At 36.0% G+C, this 20,211-nt stretch overlaps 3 protein-coding genes across 7 annotated transcripts in view; 1 reads left to right on the forward strand and 2 right to left on the reverse strand.

The window, feature by feature from the left end:
- Window positions 1-20,211, forward strand: part of LOC115986734 (TMV resistance protein N-like) — a 108,075-nt gene that overhangs the window by 33,422 nt on the left and 54,442 nt on the right. The window lies entirely within an intron of this gene.
- Window positions 1,950-4,271, reverse strand: LOC115986064. The gene has a single exon (XM_031108927.1). It carries the CDS (start codon window positions 4,269-4,271, stop codon window positions 1,950-1,952), a length of 2,322 nt encoding a protein of 773 aa, XP_030964787.1.
- Window positions 7,221-13,197, reverse strand: LOC115986065. Its single transcript, XM_031108928.1, has 7 exons — window positions 12,855-13,197; window positions 12,627-12,777; window positions 10,590-10,770; window positions 10,405-10,488; window positions 9,876-9,983; window positions 7,863-8,132; window positions 7,221-7,451 (listed from the first exon to the last, which is right to left on the reverse strand). The coding sequence occupies exons 1-7, from the start codon at window positions 13,195-13,197 to the stop codon at window positions 7,353-7,355; spliced, it is 1,236 nt and encodes a 411-aa protein (XP_030964788.1). The 3' UTR covers window positions 7,221-7,352.

Consider the following 20,211-nt stretch of genomic DNA (forward strand, 5'->3'; position numbering starts at 1 on the left):
GCTGCGCGGTCTAAGTGTCCCAATTGCTTCTTTAACTGTGAAACGTGGAAGACCGGATGAATTCGGGAATCAGTTGGAAGTGCTAATCGGTAGGCCACCTTTCCCACACATTCCATTACCTGGTAAGGTCCGTAGAAACGTGGGGATAACTTCATATTTCCTCGAGTTCGCACAGATAATTGTCGAAATGGCTGCAACCGAAGATATACAAAGTCACCAGATGCAAATTCCAACTCACGGCGGTGACGGTTTGCATTCATTTTCATGCGGTGTTGGGCAGTAGCTAAATTTTCTTTTAACACTCGAAGAATCTCATCTCGGCTTCGCAAGGAGTGCTCGACCTGTGCCACCATTGTGTCGCCGTGCACATACGAATGAATGGTCGCCGGGGGTCGCCCATACACAGCTTCAAAGGGAGTCATGCGAGTAGCGGTGTGGTAGCTTGTGTTGTACCAATATTCTGCCCATGGCAGCCATTGGAGCCACTGTTTTTGCTTTGAACTTGCAAAGCAACGCAGGTAAGTTTCCACGCAACGATTGAGGACTTCTGTCTGGCCATCCGTTTGAGGGTGATAAGCCGAACTCATACGCAATTCAGAACCTTGTAGGCGAAAGAATTCTGACCAAAACCGACTAGTAAAAACAGGGTCCCGATCAGAGACTATGGATCGCGGCATGCCGTGAAGCCGCACTACTTCCTTGATAAAAGTCTCTGCCACCATCTTTGCTGAGTAAGGGTGCTTAAGGGCGATAAAATGGCCATATTTGGAGAGTCGATCAACCACTACCAAGATGACGGAAAAGCCACTTGATGTTGGAAGGCCTTCAATGAAATCCATTGATACATCCTCCCAAACCCGGTTCGGAATGGGCAACGGTTGTAATAAACCAGCCGGTGTCATCGTATCATGCTTGTTACGTTGACAAACATCACACCTCTGAATGTAGTGTTGAACATCCCGTTTTATGCCCTTCCAATGGAAGTTGGTAGCCAAACGTTTAAAAGTTCGGAAAATTCCAGAGTGTCCCCCGACTGGTGTATTGTGAAACTCTTGAATGATGGCTTCCTTGTGCAGAGAATTTGGAGACAAGACCAACCTGCCTTTGTACCACAATTGTCCACCCCGTGCCTCATAACCGCTAATGCTCTTAGTCCCTTTTTGCAAGTCTTCCCTCATAGCAATCAAGAGTGGATCGTTGTGGGCTTCATGGCGAACTATGGCCAACCAAGTGGGTTGTGGATAAGAGATTGCAGTTAACTCACCATGCACACGTGAAAGAGCGTCGGCAGCCACATTTTCACGACCTGGTTTGTATTCAATCTCATAGTCGTATCCCATCAACTTCACAAGCCATTTTTGTTGATCCATGGTCGAAATGCGTTGCTCTAGTAAATATTTCAGGCTTTTATGGTCAGTACGAATGCGAAACCGCCATCCCAACAGATAATTACGCCATTGGAGGACCGATAAAACGATGGCCATAAATTCCTTTTCATAGGTGGAACACGCCAAGGCTCGGCCTGAAAGTGCCTTGCTGTAGTAGGCGATGGGTCGACCGTCCTGCATAAGGACTGCGCCTAGCCCAGTTCCTGATGCATCGGACTCAATCACAAATTGTTTGGTGAAGTCCGGCAATGCGAGAACAGGGGCTTGAGTCATTGCGTGCTTGAGAGTGTGGAATGCCTTCTCGGTTGCCTCTGACCAATGGAATCCATCCGTTTTCAATAACTGTGTGAGCGGTGCGGCGATGGTGCCATAATTTTGGATGAATTTTCGGTAGTAACCGGTTAACCCCAAGAAGCCGCGAAGACCAGTGGTGGTTGTCGGAGTTGGCCAATCCGCCATGCTCTGTATCTTCGTCGAATCGGCAGCCACGCCGGTAGCGCTAATGACATGGCCTAGGTACTCTACTTCTTCCCGAGCAATTAAACATTTAGATTGGTTTACTTATAAGCCATTAGTCATCAAAGTATGCAGCACAGTATCCAAATGGATTAAATGTTCATCCCATGTTTTGCTATAAACCAATATGTCATCGAAAAATACCAGGACGTACCTCCTTAGTAATGCCCGGAAAATGTCGTTCATCAAGGATTGGAATGTTGCTGGGGCATTGGTGAGTCCAAACGGCATGACCAAAAACTCGTAATGGCCATCATGGGTGCGAAAAGCGGTTTTATGAATGTCGTCGGAATGCACCCGAATTTGATGATATCCCGATTTGAGGTCCAACTTGGTGAAATACGTCGCACCATGGAGTTCGTCAAGTAGCTCATCTATGGCTGGAATTGGATAACGATCCTTGACTGTGACGCGATTTAATGCTCGGTAGTCCACGCAAAAACGCCAAGAGCCATCCTTCTTCTTAACCAGGAGGACCGGCGACGAAAATGGGCTGAAGCTTGGTCGTATAATTCCTGTGGCGAGCATCTCCTTGACCGCTCGCTCAATCTCATTTTTTTGGATGTGGGGGTACCGGTAAGGACGGACACTCACAGGCCCACTCCCAGGTTCCAAGGGAATGCGATGATCATGGGTACGGGGCGGTGGCAACATGTTTGGTGTTTGAAACACCTGCTGGTATTTTCTCAACAATGCATCAAGTTCGCTGCATGGGTCGCGAGTTATCTCCGTTATAAATGCTTTGGTGGGCCCTCCTGAAATTGGCATAATACAAAACTTCACACTGTTAGATGCAAGACGTATAATGGAGTGTATGGATTCTTGAAACACTCTTCCATTATCTTCCCCATGTATAACGAATTGTTGATCGTCGACCCAAAACTCCATGGAGAGTTTATTCCAGTCATGCAAAACTCGGCCAAGACTCTGTAGCCATTGTATACCCAGAACTACATTTGACCCCTGTAGATTGAGAGGATACATGTTAGTTTGGAATTTATAGCCTTGTATCTCTATGGGGACTGCCACATAAATTTCTTCACACCGTAGTTTTTCACCGTTGGCTACCATCACTTGGAAAGCCGGTGCCGGAGTTGTAGAACAGCCCATTCGTTTGGCGAATTTCAAACTGACAAAGTTATGTGTGCTTCCGCTGTCAATAAGTATGTGCAATTTTCTGCCACGGATTAAGCCAGTGACTCGCATCGTTCGGGGCGTGGACACTCCAGACAATGCATGGAGCGAGATTTCCGGCACCGCTTGTGATGCTTCAAGTTCAGGATCAAGTTCTACTGCCCCGAAGTTTTCTTCCGTCTCATCCATTGTTTCCAAGACGAATATTTGTTGTTTCTTGCATCGGTGCCCTGGTCCGAACCTTTCGTCGCAGTTGTAGCAAAGGCCTTTTTCCCGTCGCGCTTGCATCTCAGCCCATGACAATTTTTTAAATGTCGGATTGGTGGTAGTTCGGTTGCTGGGATGAAAGGGTGTGGTGGTTTTGATAGGAGTTGGGGTAGGAAGAAGGGACGGTTTGTATGGTGGGGGCTGTGACAGTGAAGGTCTGGGTGGTGTTGTGGTGAATATTGGTCGTCGTTGTTTGGACAGTTTTTCTTCTAGTAACCGAGCCAAGCTTGCGGCATGAAGCAGGGTGGTGGGCCGGAAGAGTTTAACTTCTGCGCGGATCTCTTCTTTCAGCCCGCCGACGTAGCTACCCACTAACGCTCGCTGAGGCCATTGACGGACACGAGCAGCCAGGCGTTCAAACTGCGTTTGGTATTCTCGTACGGTGCCCGTTTGCTGCAATTTAGCGAGAGCCTCGTCGAAATCTTCATAGTCTGAAGGGCCGAAACGGATGCACAAGGCTTGGGTGAACTCTTCCCATTGTACGTTTGGTTGGGATTGTTCAAACCATTGATACCACTCCAAAGCGTCATCCTGTAAGTGGAAAGATGCCAACAACACCTTTTCGTTGGCCTCTGTTTTTTGATAATGGAAAAACTGTTCTGCTTTATAAATCCATCCGGTTGGGTTTTCCCCGTTGAAACGAGGGAAGTCCAATCGTGAAAATCTGGTCTGCAAGCCGCCCTGTTGAGTGCCTCGGCTTCCTTCTCCATACTCGCGATGCCGGTTGATGGACCCATTGTCTCTGCCACTGCTGCTCTGTTCCTCATCAACCCGAGTTCCCCTGTCCTCCATAGCTCGGCTCATTTTGGCCACGGCATCAGTGAGGGGCTCCAACGCTCCCTTCATGCCTGCAAATTCTTCATTTTGAGCGTCGGCTTGTTGTTTAAAGGAATGGGTGCTAACCTCCAAGGCAGCCAGGCGGTCATCGTTGGTGGTTGAACGTGTATTTGGTGGGATGGTTGTCATGGCTCTGATACCAATTGCAGTGAACTGCAAATAATAGGATGGTTTAGTCGTATTCGAGGCGACTACCCTCCTAGAATAAAAAGGAAGAAAAGAGTGTTTGGGTTAAATTCTTCTTGCCTCATGTTATTCATCCTTAATGCTTAAATACACTAGAATGGAAATCAAGATAACTCCTAATAGAGTTCTATCACAAGATAGATCCTATCCTAACAATAACTTAATTGAATTCAATAACAATTTATCCTAACACACGATAACTACTACTTGAGGCAATCTCTATCACTTGGCCCATGTTAGCCACTATTCGGCTCAGCCCTTTCTTCTAACTCCACATGTCCACGGTTCATAACATAATGCTATTAAATTAAATTTGAAACAGGTTTAGGTGTTTTAAGTTAAACTCTTAAAGAACAAAATGCCTTAGATCTATCAAGGTAAGCTGAATCATGTAGTGTTCAATGTTCTAAAATCTTGCAAGCTCTAGACCATTTATTCATTACTTTTGTTTATTCGATTTGCTTTAATAATTAGAAAGCATATGACATGTAATCCAGTTATCTTTGAAAAAACAACTATAATTTTTAAAAAGAAAAGTCAGATTATTAATACGCTGCCAAATCCTACCTAGCTAAGTTGTTGTGCGAAATCCTATTGACAAGGGTTTATGCAATCACTTTGAGTTATACTACGGCCTATGTAATTGTGGAAGTCTTGCAAAAGTATACAACATTTCTCTTCCATAAAATTAATGCAATACATTTGTTTTTTTTCAAAATTCAATTGGATTATGTCTGGTGTCTTTGGAAGTGGATTTAATTATTTCCTTTATCAAAGTTTATAGCATTTCATACCTATCAAAAAAGTTTATAGCATTTCATAAAAATTAATAAAATGCTTGTGAAAGGAAATGAATCAGCTCATAAAGTATTAAAACAACAAGTAATGAGTTTGACTCTCCTTTGAAGGGCTTTCATGTTGATGGACTGTCACCATATGGTAAGAAAATATCAGCCTCCTCAAGTCCTTGTCCTTGATGACACAAGCCACATTTCTTTGCCATCTAGTATGGAGCTTCCAAATAATATGACATCATATGGGTCCGATTTACACTTGGGTCTGCCAGATTTGGGAATTGGCTCAACTTTTAGTGATGGGTTTGATTTGGGTTATTCTTCAATGGCCCAGAACTTTGTCAATGATGATGATTCTTTTGACTTCAATTTGTATCCACCATCGAAGAAAATGAGAACATCTTGATCGAACTTGGAAGAAATATTCCTCCATCTAAAAACAACCTTGAAAGAAGTTCCTTCTTCACTGTTTCCATTTGATTTCTTTTGCATTTGATGCCAAGGTATGTCTCCTTTTTAAGTTGCATTGTTTCATTTGCATCTTTGGATGCTCGTTCATTGGATTGGATACCAATCTAATTTGAATAGGAACTAACACAAAGAAAACGTAGAATTGATGAAAGAAATTAATCATGTGATTTGTTGCTAAATTCTATGTCTTTTAAGGGTAAAAGTTGTTTCCCAAAATTATTCTTTTAAAAAATCAAAAAAGTTGTAGAAGGCAGTGGACAAGTAAAATATTAATAGCTAGTAACCATACAAAGATTTGGATTTGGGCCTAAAATGTATTGTTAAAAATGAAACCAACAAGTTACAGACCCAATGGAACCTCCTTCCACATAATTACAATATGGAAGATGAGGTCTTCCAATTGTTAGACAAATTATAAAAATAAGCCTTTACATGTTCATCACTTCATTGCATAATCTATCTCTATCACTCTGATAATTAAGTTACTCATACTTCTTGATGGATTTAAATTTTTAGTTCTAATCCATTGTTGGAGGCCATATCATTTAATTTTGTTATAATATGTGAGTATTAGGATTTTGGTCCATTTGTATGTTACTAGTCACCGGGCCAGAATCAGCCTCTCCAAAAAAAAAAATTAGGAGTAAATTTGCCTACCAATCTCCTCTTCTAGACCCCATGAATGTGGGAGCTTTGTGGACTGGGGACTTTTTTTTAAAGTCTATTACTAGTTAGCACCAATTTTGAAAATTCAAACTTCAGTAGGCATGACCATATGCTTATGCCATCCACAATTTCATAGAGCAGGAAGTTTTGAATTGGATTTGAATTTGCCAATAGTCGTAGGTTCAAGGTCCTTTGAACATACCATTACATTTTAAATGTTTTCTTTTTAAAATTTTTGCTGATAGATTGTCTCAAATTTCATAATCTTGTAGAAATGTTGGGAATTTTAAGTAGGTTTTAGATATGACAACTAGTTTGCTATGAATGATCTCATCTCCATTATGGTTGGAATTGGTGGACAACATATCTTAATCTAAAGAGTGCATGGAAAGGAGGATAATGTTACCTTCTAGGTTGATCAATCAGTAGATTTAGCACTTTGGAATGAATTAGGGAGGTCTCTAATTGGGTGGCAACAACAATTTATTTTGTCAGGACTTATTTGTTGTAATGTTGGTAATAAAGCTCTTTGGTTTTGTCTCCTTACTTGGGCATGCTATTTTGTAGCTTTAACTATGAGTGAAATGTGTCTTTGCTATTGATGGTTGGACTGCAGTGGTGATTGAAAAACTGAATGAGTAGAACCGAACTAAGTTATTGTGCGAAATCCTACTAACAAGGGTTCATTCTGTCACTTAGAGTTGGACTCAACCTATGTCATGTTGGAATACTTTCTAGCTTTCAAAAGTATACCAATGTTTTCTCCCATAGATTAATGCAACTAATTATGTTTAATATTCAATTGGATTATATTTGGTGTCTTTGGAAGTGGGTTTAATTGTTTTCTTTATCAAAGTTTATTGGATTTTTATAATAATTGATAACAAGACCCTATGATTTAATAGTTTTCTAACCAATACAAGATGACATATCATCTTATACTAAAAACCACAGTCCTGAATCAATGCCCATTGCCTTAAAATTGCCATAAAATGTAAGCAAATACACCATAAACATATCAAAAATATTTAAACTGCCCTTTTCCGGATAGTGTCCCTTCTGTTTTTATCTTTTCGCCACCTTTTTTGCTATTTCATGTCAAAAAATGTTCACAGCATAAGAAATGATCCCATATCAATTTCAAGTTGTCTTTAAGCATCTCAGCAACCGAACTAACCTCAACCTCCTGATCCTGAAAATTGAAAGAGGAGTTCATAACACATAATGAAGAAATAAAGGAAAGAGAAAAAGATACTCATCACAATTTGTATCTATATGCTGTAGTAAGCAACAAAAGACCAGAAGCATAAGCACTATTGAAGTCGGACTCCTATGAAATGCTAGACACTTAACTAAATCACAAAAACATTAAATGTATGAATTTATGGATTTGATAGAAAATGACATCTAAGTCATATGAAATAGAACACATAATCTAATGATGTGATGGCAAAATTTAATTTGAAGTAAAGTTATAGAATGGTCCTTACACGAAAGAATGTAACAAAACAAATCTAGTTGGACATTTGTTCCTCAATTAGATTACATGGACTAAGCTCCTTATTCACTTATAATAAGCATCTCAGTTATATAAGTTTCTTACCTGTAATAATGAGACAATTTTTTTCAGCTTTAGATTTATCTCCCTTGTAGCTTCCCCAGTTGAAGTTCTAAAATCATATCGATCAGCATGTCTCACTTTCAGGCTCAATGATGAACTTTTATAATCTTTAGCTATTGTGTGCCAAACCCCCACCACACAATATCTACCTCCAGAAGATGCCTTCCCCAAGGGCCATCTCAACCCACCCTTCACATCTTGATCTAGAATTGCAGAATTAATAAGACTTCTAATGCTTTGCATCTCATCATCCTGGAGAGTACATAAATTAGTTTGGTCACAAATTTAAGTCTTAGACTCTTAGGAGAAAGAAATACCATGCTAAAACTATCCCATATCGTAAAGATTAGTCCAATCCCCCCCCTCTCTGTTTTCAACTTTTTTCTTTTTCTATTTTTTCTTCTATTTTTCTTTTTTAGTCCAATTTCTTCATACAAAAGAAGATAATAATTTCAAGATCCTTGTAGCTTAGTGCCTAACTGGTCTCCTTTATAAGGAGAACTAAGGTTCAAATCCCCCCCTCTCCCACTTCTAATAACAAGTTATCATATATATATATATATATATATTGATGATGATAATTAATCCTTCCTACTAAAATATGTAGAGGGAAGAAATTAATATATTGAATCTTAAATTTTCTATCAATAAGGACCAAAAAACTTTAACCTAAACTTAACTTCAGCATGATAAAAATATGTTTTTTATTATTATTTGTTTTCACATGTATACATAGGCATTTGAATGCACACACAAATGTACTATGGCTGTAGATGAACCAAGTTATATATAATTTATAAACAGTTCAAGCTCAATTTGGGAAATTTCTTGTTTGTGTTTGTTTATTTAGTAAATGAACCAAGTTCAAGCTTAAGTACTCTCAACTATTAAATAAGTCGGCTCAAACATAATAATGTGTTTGTGAACAAACTTGTGAGTACAATCATTGATTTAAGTATACATAATATTATATGTTCATGTGTATATATGTATAAAAGTGTACTTATATAATTATATATAAAAACATTATAATTATACAGACTTGAGATTGGATTGTGTTAGTTTGTAAATAAGTTCATAAGATATGAAGTTATTATTTTTAATTTATTTGTAATATAAATAATCCATTTTGTAGTAAAAATTATATGCAATTAACTCAACCAATATAATTTTAAATCTAACTAGATTTTTTTAATGCACACCTCTTGCTCTTACTTACTAGCATCTTCTAGTTTGCCATAAAATAAAGGTTGGGAGACAATTAGGCCAGGTTTTGCTTCACCTCTGCTCAAAAAGTCCGAGAAAGGAAAAAGAAAAGGTGCCATCCTTATATCTTGTCTATTGTTGTTTTCCCGTGTGTGTGTATATATATATTTGTTTTGTTTTTTTTACACACTTTGAATAATGTTAAAAAAAATTTGAAGGATTATTACTAATTATTTCATCCTATATAATTGTATAAAGCTTTTGAACACACAACTATTATTATTATTTTTCTATCAAACGCTCAATTTCTCACGTGCAAAGCTTGTGATTAAAAGCCTAGTAAATAAATAAACAAATAGAAAATGAGTCAAAATTAAATCTTTAGGTTAGGCGAAACCATTTCCTGACCAAAATGTTCATGTCCAAATCTGTTACCTCATAAAACAAACTCTTTTAGAAGTCAAAACTAAAACTTAATTTATAGAAACCTTCTTCTAATTGCAAATACCAAATTCATGTTCGTCTAGAGGAAACTTTTTGCTGGAAACTCAGGTGGATGTCGGTAAGTTTCTTGCCTGAAGAGACACGCGTCTATGCATGACAATTAAAAATTATACCACATATTTTCTCCTCCAGAAGTGGGGGATTCAGATGCATAAAAGCTCCAGCATAGAGATTTCTCCTTGTGTAGTTTTCTTTAAGATTTTGGGATGAAAATGACCATTTTTTTTTTTTTTTGAAATAATGTAAAATAACGTAGATGGCAGCAAATATAGACATGAAACTTACAGTGAAAGCTGTTAAGGTCCTCTTGGTGGATAGCATCAGCCTTAGGTCTAAGTTTTTATCAAGGCACGATATGTCTATGACCATATGACGCAATTGGTGTAGTTCAATCTACAAGAATAGTGACATTTGAACATAAGTCTCAAATCACACATAATAAACAATTGGAAGGAAAGTCAAATATAACTAGAAAAAGGAAAAAAAAAAAAAAAATCAGAGATTCTTTTTCTTTTTCACCAATGCTAGTCCCAAATCCCTCTCTCTCTCTCTCTCTCTCTCTCTCTCCATATGAATCAAATCCCAAACCTTAAATAGTAAGAAAAATTCCATTTGTCCAAAAACAATGGCAGCAATTAGGAGATACTTAATCTCATCATCTTTTTTACTCTATACATTTCATGTTAAATTGATGTATTTGTCACATAAAATTAATAAAACAGGAAGAAAACAAATCATCAGCACCCCAGGTAACAAGTTCAGACCTAAGCATGATTTGAATGCAGTGTGCACCAATATTGAGCAGAAAACTTGCCTTACAAAGTTGAAGCCTTTTGTCTTCTTTTATCACACTGCATTTGCAAGAAATAGTTGAATCTGGTAGTGTGGCATCAGACAACTATACAAAATGAGAAAGTAAATTGGGGAAGTCAGTGGCCAACTAAATCAAAAGGCATAATTGTGAATATAATAAGCAGAGGTATTCAGCAAAAGAAATACCTGTACATGGTATAAATCTTTCTCCTCTTCAAAATCAACTTTAATCTTTTGGGCAACTTCTCCCATAATGTTTTCCATATATGAATTAGGAATATTTGTGTAAAATGATCTCCTCAATTGACTCAATGTAGTTTCTACAGCCAAACCTACTCTTGTAGTTTCTTCGCTGATTGAAGGACTCCTACATGAGAAAGTTGTAGCTACTTAACTCTTCCAAGTATATTAAAGGGTTCTCTTATTACAAATTTGATATGTGAAATCTTCGAAGTTACAAAACATCAATATTAATACATTCATTACTTCAAACAATTTAGTACAATTTATTAAATGGGATATGAAATGATCCAGATGTTGTTGCCAAAACAAATGAATCGTTTGATCAGTCAATCTATTGACACTCAGATGTGACATTGGACTAATTTGTGCAAGCACATGGATTCTTGTAGAAGGCTGAAACCAAAGGGCTCAAATTGCTACTTAGCCAAAATCTAGGGCATCAAATCTATTAGAGAAGTTGCCAATGAGCTCTGGCTTAGATGCTCTCGCCATAAGAATCGGGTGAAGGGCCAAGTTCATGGGTTCAAGACCCATTAAGTGCTTATGTTCACTTACCGATAAAAAACCAAAAATCCAATAAAGGAAGTCAATACACCTATTTATCACTAACTGCTAGCTAGCTAATATACCTACTAAATAATGGCATTTACAAATCACCATCATTGCGTTTATAACTATCATTTACAAATCACTAGATATAAAGCTCTAGGCCAGGATGACTTCACTATGGCATATTTCCAACATTTTGGGGAATTGTTGAGAAGGAAGGATTTTTTAGAATTTTTCCAGGAAGTTTACGCCTCTTTACTGTTTTAAAAAACCTTTCAATGCTAAAACTCAAGCACCAAAGAAAATGGGATTTAGATGTATAAGGGATTCTCGTTGAAAAGGTTTGCTCAATCATGCGTATAAACTTTTGGCAAATGTATTAGCCAATACAGTAAAAATAGCATTGGAAACCTCTCAATGCTAAAACTCTAATGCCGAAGAATTTGGGAGTTTAGAAGTATAAGATATTTTCAACCAATTAATTTGGTTAGTTGTAGGTATAAAATTTTGGCAAAGGTATTAGCCAATAGATTAAAACCACTGTTAGGAAAAATAATGCCCAAGTACCAAATTGCTTTTGTGGAAGGGAGATAAAGATTAGACTCAATTCCATAGGCAATGAATGTCTTGATATTGAGAAAGCCTATGATCATGTGAATTAGAATTGTCTTTTTTACATACTGGACCATTTTGGTTATGGTGAGAAATGAAAGAAATGAATAGCTATCTATATCACCACTGTTAGATTTTTAGTGCTGTCTACAAGTTTATACTAAGACCCTTTATAATTTGGTGAATGACAATGAAGGGCACATATCTGCATAAGCAAGTTTTCTGCACAATTGCATTAGATACAAATTGCCCGAGTTTTATTGACAACTTCTCTGTGTGACTTTGTGCTTTTACAGTAATAACTTTATATGACAAGATTCAGTAATGTTGAGACAAATATCTAGTAATAAATGACACCAGACATGCCTTTCTTTTTTACTTTTTCTTTTTTTTTTGAAAGTTATACAGGCATCCAGTAAGTCTTAAACTCATGACCTCACCCTCTACGTAGAACTTCTAAGGCGAGAAGGTGCTAAGTAGCAACACCAGCAACAGACTTCATATCATATTGTTACTCTAACTGACTGAGTGTATCGTTAAAGTTTTGGATTAATGAAGTTTAAGTTATTTTCTTCGTCAGAAGATAAAGATGAATTGACAGTTGACAACCTTGCTTAGGTTTGAGGTAGCAAAGTGCATAACAAATAAGTGTCATCCTAATACTCATGCTTTTGGATTTATCTCACTCACTTCTTCGTGCCAACCTCATAATTTCACTTTTTTTCATTATACTGAATTAGATTTTCATAGGGTGTCCCCCCACCCCCCACCCCCCCCACCAAAAAAAAAAAAAAAGAATAGAATAGAAGCATGACTTACTCATGAAAAAGAATCTTTCCGAATCTAGCAACCAACTTTGGCTTGACGTCTTCCAAGTCCAACTTTTCATTCCTGACATTCTCGAAAGAAGAAAGCAAGTCTGACACAACATTTTCTGCTATATACACCCATGGACTCCTCACTTCCTCAACTAACCAAAACCAACAAACCCATTATTAATAATTAGTTACAAACAAAAAATCTGAGCTGAAAAATAATAACATTTACCTGGATGATTGTTGTTGTTATTGAACAAAACTAGTGGATTTGTTCCTGTTGTTCTCCCAAAAAGTTGCAAGGGAACTGGGGTAACATGTACAGAAGATGGAAACTGGTGATTGTGATCCAAACCAACAGGAAACCATGTGGAAATAGCCTGCTCTGCATAATTATAAACAATCTTTCCACTTCTTTGTGAAAAGGTTTTGTGTGGCAACCTCAAATTAAGATTTCTTCTGAATTGAGGAACAAGGGATTGTGGGATTGGTGAGGGTCTATTATTCATATCACTAGATTCACTACTGCTAGCAGCTTCGTATGAGTGACGCTTGTGTGGAGGAATGTAAGCCATCAATACTTATGAACTTCTACTACTACTACAAACAAATGATCACTTCAATATTAGTACAATACATGCTTCTCTTATATATAATGAAGACTAATATGAGCCATGGAGATAAACTTGTTTGTTAAGTTCCACTTTTTTTTTTTCCTGAAACTGAAATATGCCATGGAATTCAACTTATTTCTTAAGTTCCCAAATTTGGTTTTCTTACCTTTTATCCAAAGAAAAAAACATTTTGTTATGATCAGTCATGGGCGGTACTTTTTGTTTTATATCAAAGATTGGCTTGCAGTTTAAGTAAATACTACTTAGAGATGAAAAAGTACATAAACTTCTTTTAAAAATAGTGGGTTCTGTGCACTGTTCACAGGACCCACAAACTACTTTTCCCAAAAAAACAACTTTAAAATTGGGTCCACAGTACTATTTACACATTTAAAAATTATTTTATTACAATATTTTCAATTTTCAGTCTTCAGGTTTTAATAATAAACGATATTCAAACAGACCCTAAGTACAAAGTAATTGTTACTTAGAGATGAAAAAGTACATAAACTTCTCTATTAAGGGGGTCATTCACAAAAATGAGGTTTGATGGTTGTCCCGAAGCGCAAAGATTGTTTTGTAAGCCCCAAGTACATTAAGTACTTCGACTTGGAGTTGTCTCCTAATGGGTTTGGGCCCTAGAAGAAAAACCTCAACACCATAGAAATTGAAAAAAGCATGAATCAACAACAAGAGTTTTAACCAGTTTTCGACTTAAGAGCACTCCCATGACTAGAGGAGACAGAAAGTGTGTGAATTTTCCATGGGTAAATTTTGCTTTACCCATTGTAAATTTTCCACAATAATATGTTGTTTTCTTCCATTTAAAATTATACTTCTCACTCCCTCTAATTTTCATTAAGCATAGAAACTCCGCAAACTGAATTACACACACACGCTAAACTCTTGTCCCCATTCTATGGGCCCATACACACATATTGTTCATCTGTTGCTTCACCAAATGTCTTCCCTTCTACATTGACACCATTCCACATGTTTTGCAAAAGCTCGGTCTAACCATTACTAAACCTTTAGTGGGGATGCCCTTCTGTCTCTTCTTTTCTACAACGTTAGTGTCTATGAGTTTGATAGGTAATAATTTTTCTCAATCTTCCTCCTGCTTCTAGGTTCCCAAATCTAAGAATTCTAATACTTTGATATATATATATATATATATATATATATTCTTTTTAGACATGGAAAATGAGATAAATGGATATAAGTGGGCCATGTGTACCACCATGGAAATCATAGGGGCACGGCAGAAAGATTGTTTGGGCTTATTATTCAAGCCTATTTTCAAGCTTTATCAAGCCCATTTTTTGTACTGAGCTTGTTTATCAAAAAAGCCCAAAAATAAAATTTAAGTTTGGGTTGTTAATAAATAAATAGACATAAAAAAAGATATTTTTATCAATCAAATCCCAACTGCTTACCCTCACAACAATTTGGGGAAAATAGCCATTTACCCCTAATTTGAAAAGTATGTAGTAAAATGCACATGTTTTGAAATTATTTACCAAAATGCTCCTATTTTGAAACTCGGTGTAAAACTTGATATCTTCAAAAAAATTTAAGTGGCAAAATATGCAATGTCGAGTTTCACCTATAACTCGATTTTGTTAAAATTGAGTTTAAAAAATTGGGGCATTTTGTTAAATAGTTTCAAAACAGGATAATTTTGCTGCATAGTTTGTAAATTAAGAGCAAATTCCTATTTTTCCCCAACAATTTTGGGGTCTACTTTTTCTTTAGTGTAGATTCAAAAGTTCCCCTCACTAGTTTATCAAATAAGTCTAAAAGTAAAATTAAAGTTTGGCTTGTTAATAAACAAACAAATACAAAAGAGATTTTTATCAACCAAATCTCAGCTATTTAAATTCACACCACAAATTTGGGGTCTACTTTTTCCCTAGTGTACATTTGAAAGTCTCTCTTGTTTAGAAAATCTTTTCTCTTGTTCAAGGTTGCTTTTCCTTCTGTGTGTTCCACAAGTAAATAGCTTGGGTGCCCTACACTCATTGGGTATCTTCAATTGATGAATTCTTCTAGATTTTATATACTTAATAAATTGATAATTTGTTTGATAATAGCTTTGCAGCTTAATTGGAAAATCGTGAGGTTTCCAACATATGATTTTTAAATTCCCACAACCATTTTAACGATATATATAACATGCTTCCATCAAAGTGAATTAAAGAAGAATAACTAATTACATAAATTTAGAAAACAAACAAATCTTGATAATGTTTTCATTATTAGTGTAGTTGGGTTTGAGTAACTACATGAGCTCATAACAGAGAATGCATGATGCAAAGCAATGCTTGATAAGTTTATTTGTGAGGAAATTGGTGATGGTGGGTTTGGTAACATGTATAAATGGTACATTAATCATGGGGCTAGGTCCTAGGGCACTCTCGGCTGTTGATGTTAAGGAAAACCATAGTTGTGGGAAGTTCAGTATCCTCAATCCATGATTTTATTCTTCCATGTAAATTGAATATATGTAATTTTATTTATAAAAATTGTGTAATACCGCAAATCTATACAATGTAAGCAAAATTCATTTCAGTTCTTTAACTTTGTTTTCTTTTATTTCGGTCCTCTAACTTTAAAATTTATTTAATTAAGATTTTTTTCATAAACTTTTATTATATGTTGTAGCTATTTTTTCAATCTTTAAATTTTTATAAAAAAAAATTCAATTAATAATTGAAAAATATTTTACAAATTTGTTTTTATCAAAAAATTTTACAAAAGTTGACGAAAAAACCTTAATTGAATAAATCCAAAATTTAAAGGACTAAAATGAAACTATGTTAGAGGATTAAAATGAATTATGGAGAAACTTAAGGGTGGGTTCTGCAATTTATAAAATATTAAAAGAAATACAAGCCAAACGATCCAAAACAAATGAGAATAATTGAATGAAAACAAGGAAAAAAAAAATGAAAAAAAGAAAAAAGCCACGCAAATGGGTTTTTTTGGTCAACCTCGTTGTCTTTGGTGGTCCCACCAATAATATTCCCTCATTTCCTCTTTCTTTTCACTGTTTTTCTTTTCTAGTCCACTTGTTGTTGGGTAATTGTCATGTTCACACTACTCCACTCCAGTCGCCACAATTTCTCAGTGGACTCTGTTTTCCTCTTCAACAGACTGTGTCTTTCTCTCTCTCTTCATCTCATCGACCTTGACAACGTGAACCGCATCCTCAAGGTCCTCTCTCTTGTCTTATTCAATACTTTGTGTGAATTCTCTGTTTTTTGTTTATTTATTTATTAAATTTTGGTTTGTGTTCAATTTTCTGTTTGATTGATGGTAAAACAGTGGAAAAGGAAGAGAAAGGTCAAATTTATTTCTGGGTTTTTTGTGTTTTCCTGTTTTATTTCTGAATTTTTCCTCTTGTAGCAGTTGTGATTATCAAATAAAAAATATTTCACTAAAATAAAATAGTTTTTTTTTTTTTTAAGACTCAATAAAATTCCAAACTTTCAATTCTGTTTCTATATAAAAATTATAATTGGTAAAGAGGCTTAGTTGTTAGTTTGTGTTGGTAAAATTGATGTAAAAAAGACGCTTTCTATGAATGTTCTTTTATCCAGCTCTCATTTTCAGTGGCTTATTCCTAGAAGACGTCATGAAAAGAAAAATGACCACTTGCATACCTAACAGTTATTTATATATTATTTACAATGTACGAAAAAAGAATGGCAAGACAAAGCACTTAATGTGCTGGAAAGCAAGTAAACATTGAAACTGGAGGCTTTTACTGCCAAGGGTATATAGATTTATTGTTCTATCCCATGTTCTTTTCTTACATTCGAAATTAGGCTTCTGAGTTGTCCTTATTTAGAAGTCCATGAGTACAAGCCCATTAATAAAAGGCATGACACATTGACAGGTAGTTCAAAATGAATAAACTAGAATTCTAATTCTTATATATTTCCTTCTTGTCCTTTCCGTATAATATGGTTGCTTTATGTTTAAGTATGCTAGGGGTTTTATTTGTTTGGAACTGTTTAAAGGCTTTTTTTAAGAGCAAGGGTAGAAGAACGAAATGGAGGGGATTCATTCAGTTTTGTTTGTAAGAGTAGAGATGGGTCCATGGCTGGTTGTTTGAGCTGGACTAGAGAGGCTGGAATAGAAGCAACAAAGAGGTGGCAGATCAAGCTAATGAAGGACATTCAGATGCTTAGGAACCAGTGGACAGATGTTTTGGGTTTGGAGAGGAGGACAGATGTCTTTTGACAGAGCCTCAATCTCTAGCAACCATTGCTCCCAACTTCTTTATGAAATTTTGCTTCGATAGCACATAGTGGACTCTTAATCTTGTACATTTTTATTCCTTGCTATCAATGTATCATGGCTCAAATCCATCACCAAAGTCTTACTTTTTGTTTAGAACAAAATAGAAATCCACAGAAATTAAGTTTCTTGCTTTCTAGAGAGAAATTCCATAGTTGAATAATTTTTTTGTTGTTGTTTTCTCACTTTCACACCTATCTTGTTTAAACAATGAGTTGTTGACCGAGGATATTAAAGCTTGTACGTGACTATGTCTCTTTGATTTGAATACCTAATATCCAGCCTTAAATTTAACAAGCAATTATTAGCAGATTAGTAGTGGAACAAAGATTTGACTTAACTGTATTTACCTTAATAATCCCATTTCAAATGTAAAGTCTGGCACAATAGACATAGAAAATCTCTTTTAATCTCTGCTATATTTTATGTTATTTTAGCGTGTCTTTGGACAAGACATTTCATTAATTATAATGACCATGTCAACTTTAGTAGTATAATATATTGGGGTTTGTCATGAAGTATCATATTGCAACTTATATTCTGACTATGACCAAAACTGTAACCTTACTTCCTGATATTAGCGGCAAAAACACTGCTAATTGCTTCTGTTACAAATTCTAGGCAATTGTTAAGATTTTGATTACACTGTGATGAGTATTTGGTCTAACTTTGGTGGGTGGCCTTTCTATAAAGCTACTTGAAAATTTTCTTTTAATTACATATTTGAATTTGCTCCAATACTCATGATATGAATTATGGAGGTAACTTTCTTCTTAAAATGGACTTTGGCCATTTGCTTATCATCATGTACATATATAATTGTTGACTCATTTCATCCACACCCTTTTCAGGGCAAAATATATCATAATTAGCAGAGATTAGTTCTCTTTTATTTTTTGTACGTAATTTTATTTAAAGATACATGTGCTTTAACTACATATGAAGTGATATCCACTTGTTTGGTAACTTTATGGGCAGAGAAGAGTATCGGGATGAAGAAAGCAAGGCAGTTATTTGAGGCCAAAGAAGAATACTTCACCCGCAATGGAGCAATTTTACTAGAAAAGCAAACCACCTGCAACAAAGCTAGAGATACAGAGCCAATCAAGATTTTCTTTGCCAAGGACATACAACAGACTACTAATAACTACGATCCTAAGCCAAGGAAGCAATGAGGATTTTCACACATTTTCTGAGCTTGCATTGAGATGCATCAAGAGAAGGGAGATGAGAGGCGAGCCATGAGAGAAGTAACACTAGAGCTTAGGTGGATACAACATCTCATATGGTCAAAACAAAATAATGAAACTGTTTCAGTTCAAACACCCTCAAAGTCATGTAACTGAATTGTCATTGTTGGCATTAGAAGCCCAACATGTATGTGATTTCCAAGTCTTTTTACTGTCTACTAAGCTTGTAATGTTAACTTTATCATATTATTAGATATTTGGGTTGGGGCTGGTTTCATTGGAATAGAAGCAACCAATGGCTGATCAAATTGCAGAATATGATACTTGACGAAATTTGCTTGGCATGTTGTTGCTGTGTAATTTGTTTGCTACTCTTGACACATTTATAATTCATTATAGAATATGATCTTCCTAATGGGTTGTTGTCAATGCCTGAATTGCCTGATGTCTCTGGCAATAATTTCATTGGCATATGGTCCAATTCTAGCTCAAATGCGCATGCCACTGTTGTACTCTTTTCAAAATATATTCTGTAGAGATCTCATGCCTGTGATGAGAAGATTCAGTAAATAGGGACAAGAAAATGGTAAACCCTTTTCTTAATTTTTCTTTCTTTGAATGAAAAGTTGGTAATTTTATTGAAAGCATGTACCATTATCAATGGATTCTTTAAATTTAAGGAAGGCCAACGATCAGTCTTATTTGTTGGAATGAAAGAAGTTGTAGGTTGCAAACACAGCAGGGTTATAGTAAAGAGTAGAATCACATGAAGACTATTGGGGTTGAGAAGCTTCATTGGTTTGGACAAGCAAACAGCTGGAAGCTGGTGAAATGTTAGTGTGAAGCAGAGGTAGATACAGAAGTTTGTATTATTATATGGGACTCCTTTAGACTTTTGTGGACGTGACTACAAGTCTACGACAAAGACCGGTCTGATTTGTGTCATTACTTTTCATTGGCAGAGGTTAGACAATTTAGACAGAACCACGATTTCAGTTTTAAGGGTTAGATTAAAATAGCTTGCCATTATATAGTCTACCACGATTTGCTATTCAGAAAATCTGGACGACTGGGAATAAAAAAGTAATGAATGGCCAAACCTTTTATCCCAATACCATTTGGAATAGAATCAAAACACTCACAATTGATATGCTGTATTCTCTGCCCCATATATGAATCAAGTAGAAGACCATGTGTAAACTCCTTGGGTGGGACTTCTTTTTTTAGCTGAATTCCTTGGATGGGACTTGGGAGCGGTATTAGGCCGCAATCTATTCTTTCATGATTTATGAAAATCCAACAAATAATTACCAAGACAATAGAAAATATAAAATAAACATAAGAACACAAATATTTAAGTAGAATACATTTTATCCCTGAAGGGAAAACCACAAGACTGGACATAGATTAAACAAGATTAAAAAGGAAAAGTGGATATATAAAAGAGAAAGAAAAGTATATAAATCTAAGTTGGCAAGAA

This window comes from Quercus lobata, chromosome 4, assembly GCF_001633185.2.
Source record: "Quercus lobata isolate SW786 chromosome 4, ValleyOak3.0 Primary Assembly, whole genome shotgun sequence".
NCBI lineage: Eukaryota > Viridiplantae > Streptophyta > Magnoliopsida > Fagales > Fagaceae > Quercus > Quercus lobata.

What these genes read in the sequence shown, in the direction of transcription:
- LOC115986064 (XM_031108927.1), bottom strand. Translation starts at nt 4,271, where the DNA reads ATGACAACCATCCCACCAAATACACGTTCAACCACCAACGATGACCGC.
- LOC115986065 (XM_031108928.1), bottom strand. Translation starts at nt 13,197, where the DNA reads ATGGCTTACATTCCTCCACACAAGCGTCACTCATACGAAGCTGCTAGC. An exon ending in AAGATTTATACCATGTACAG is followed by an intron (nt 10,489 to 10,589) that starts GTATTTCTTTTG and finishes CATTTTGTATAG; the next exon opens with TTGTCTGATGCCACACTACC. An exon ending in AAAGGCTTCAACTTTGTAAG is followed by an intron (nt 9,984 to 10,404) that starts GCAAGTTTTCTG and finishes CTATTCTTGTAG; the next exon opens with ATTGAACTACACCAATTGCG.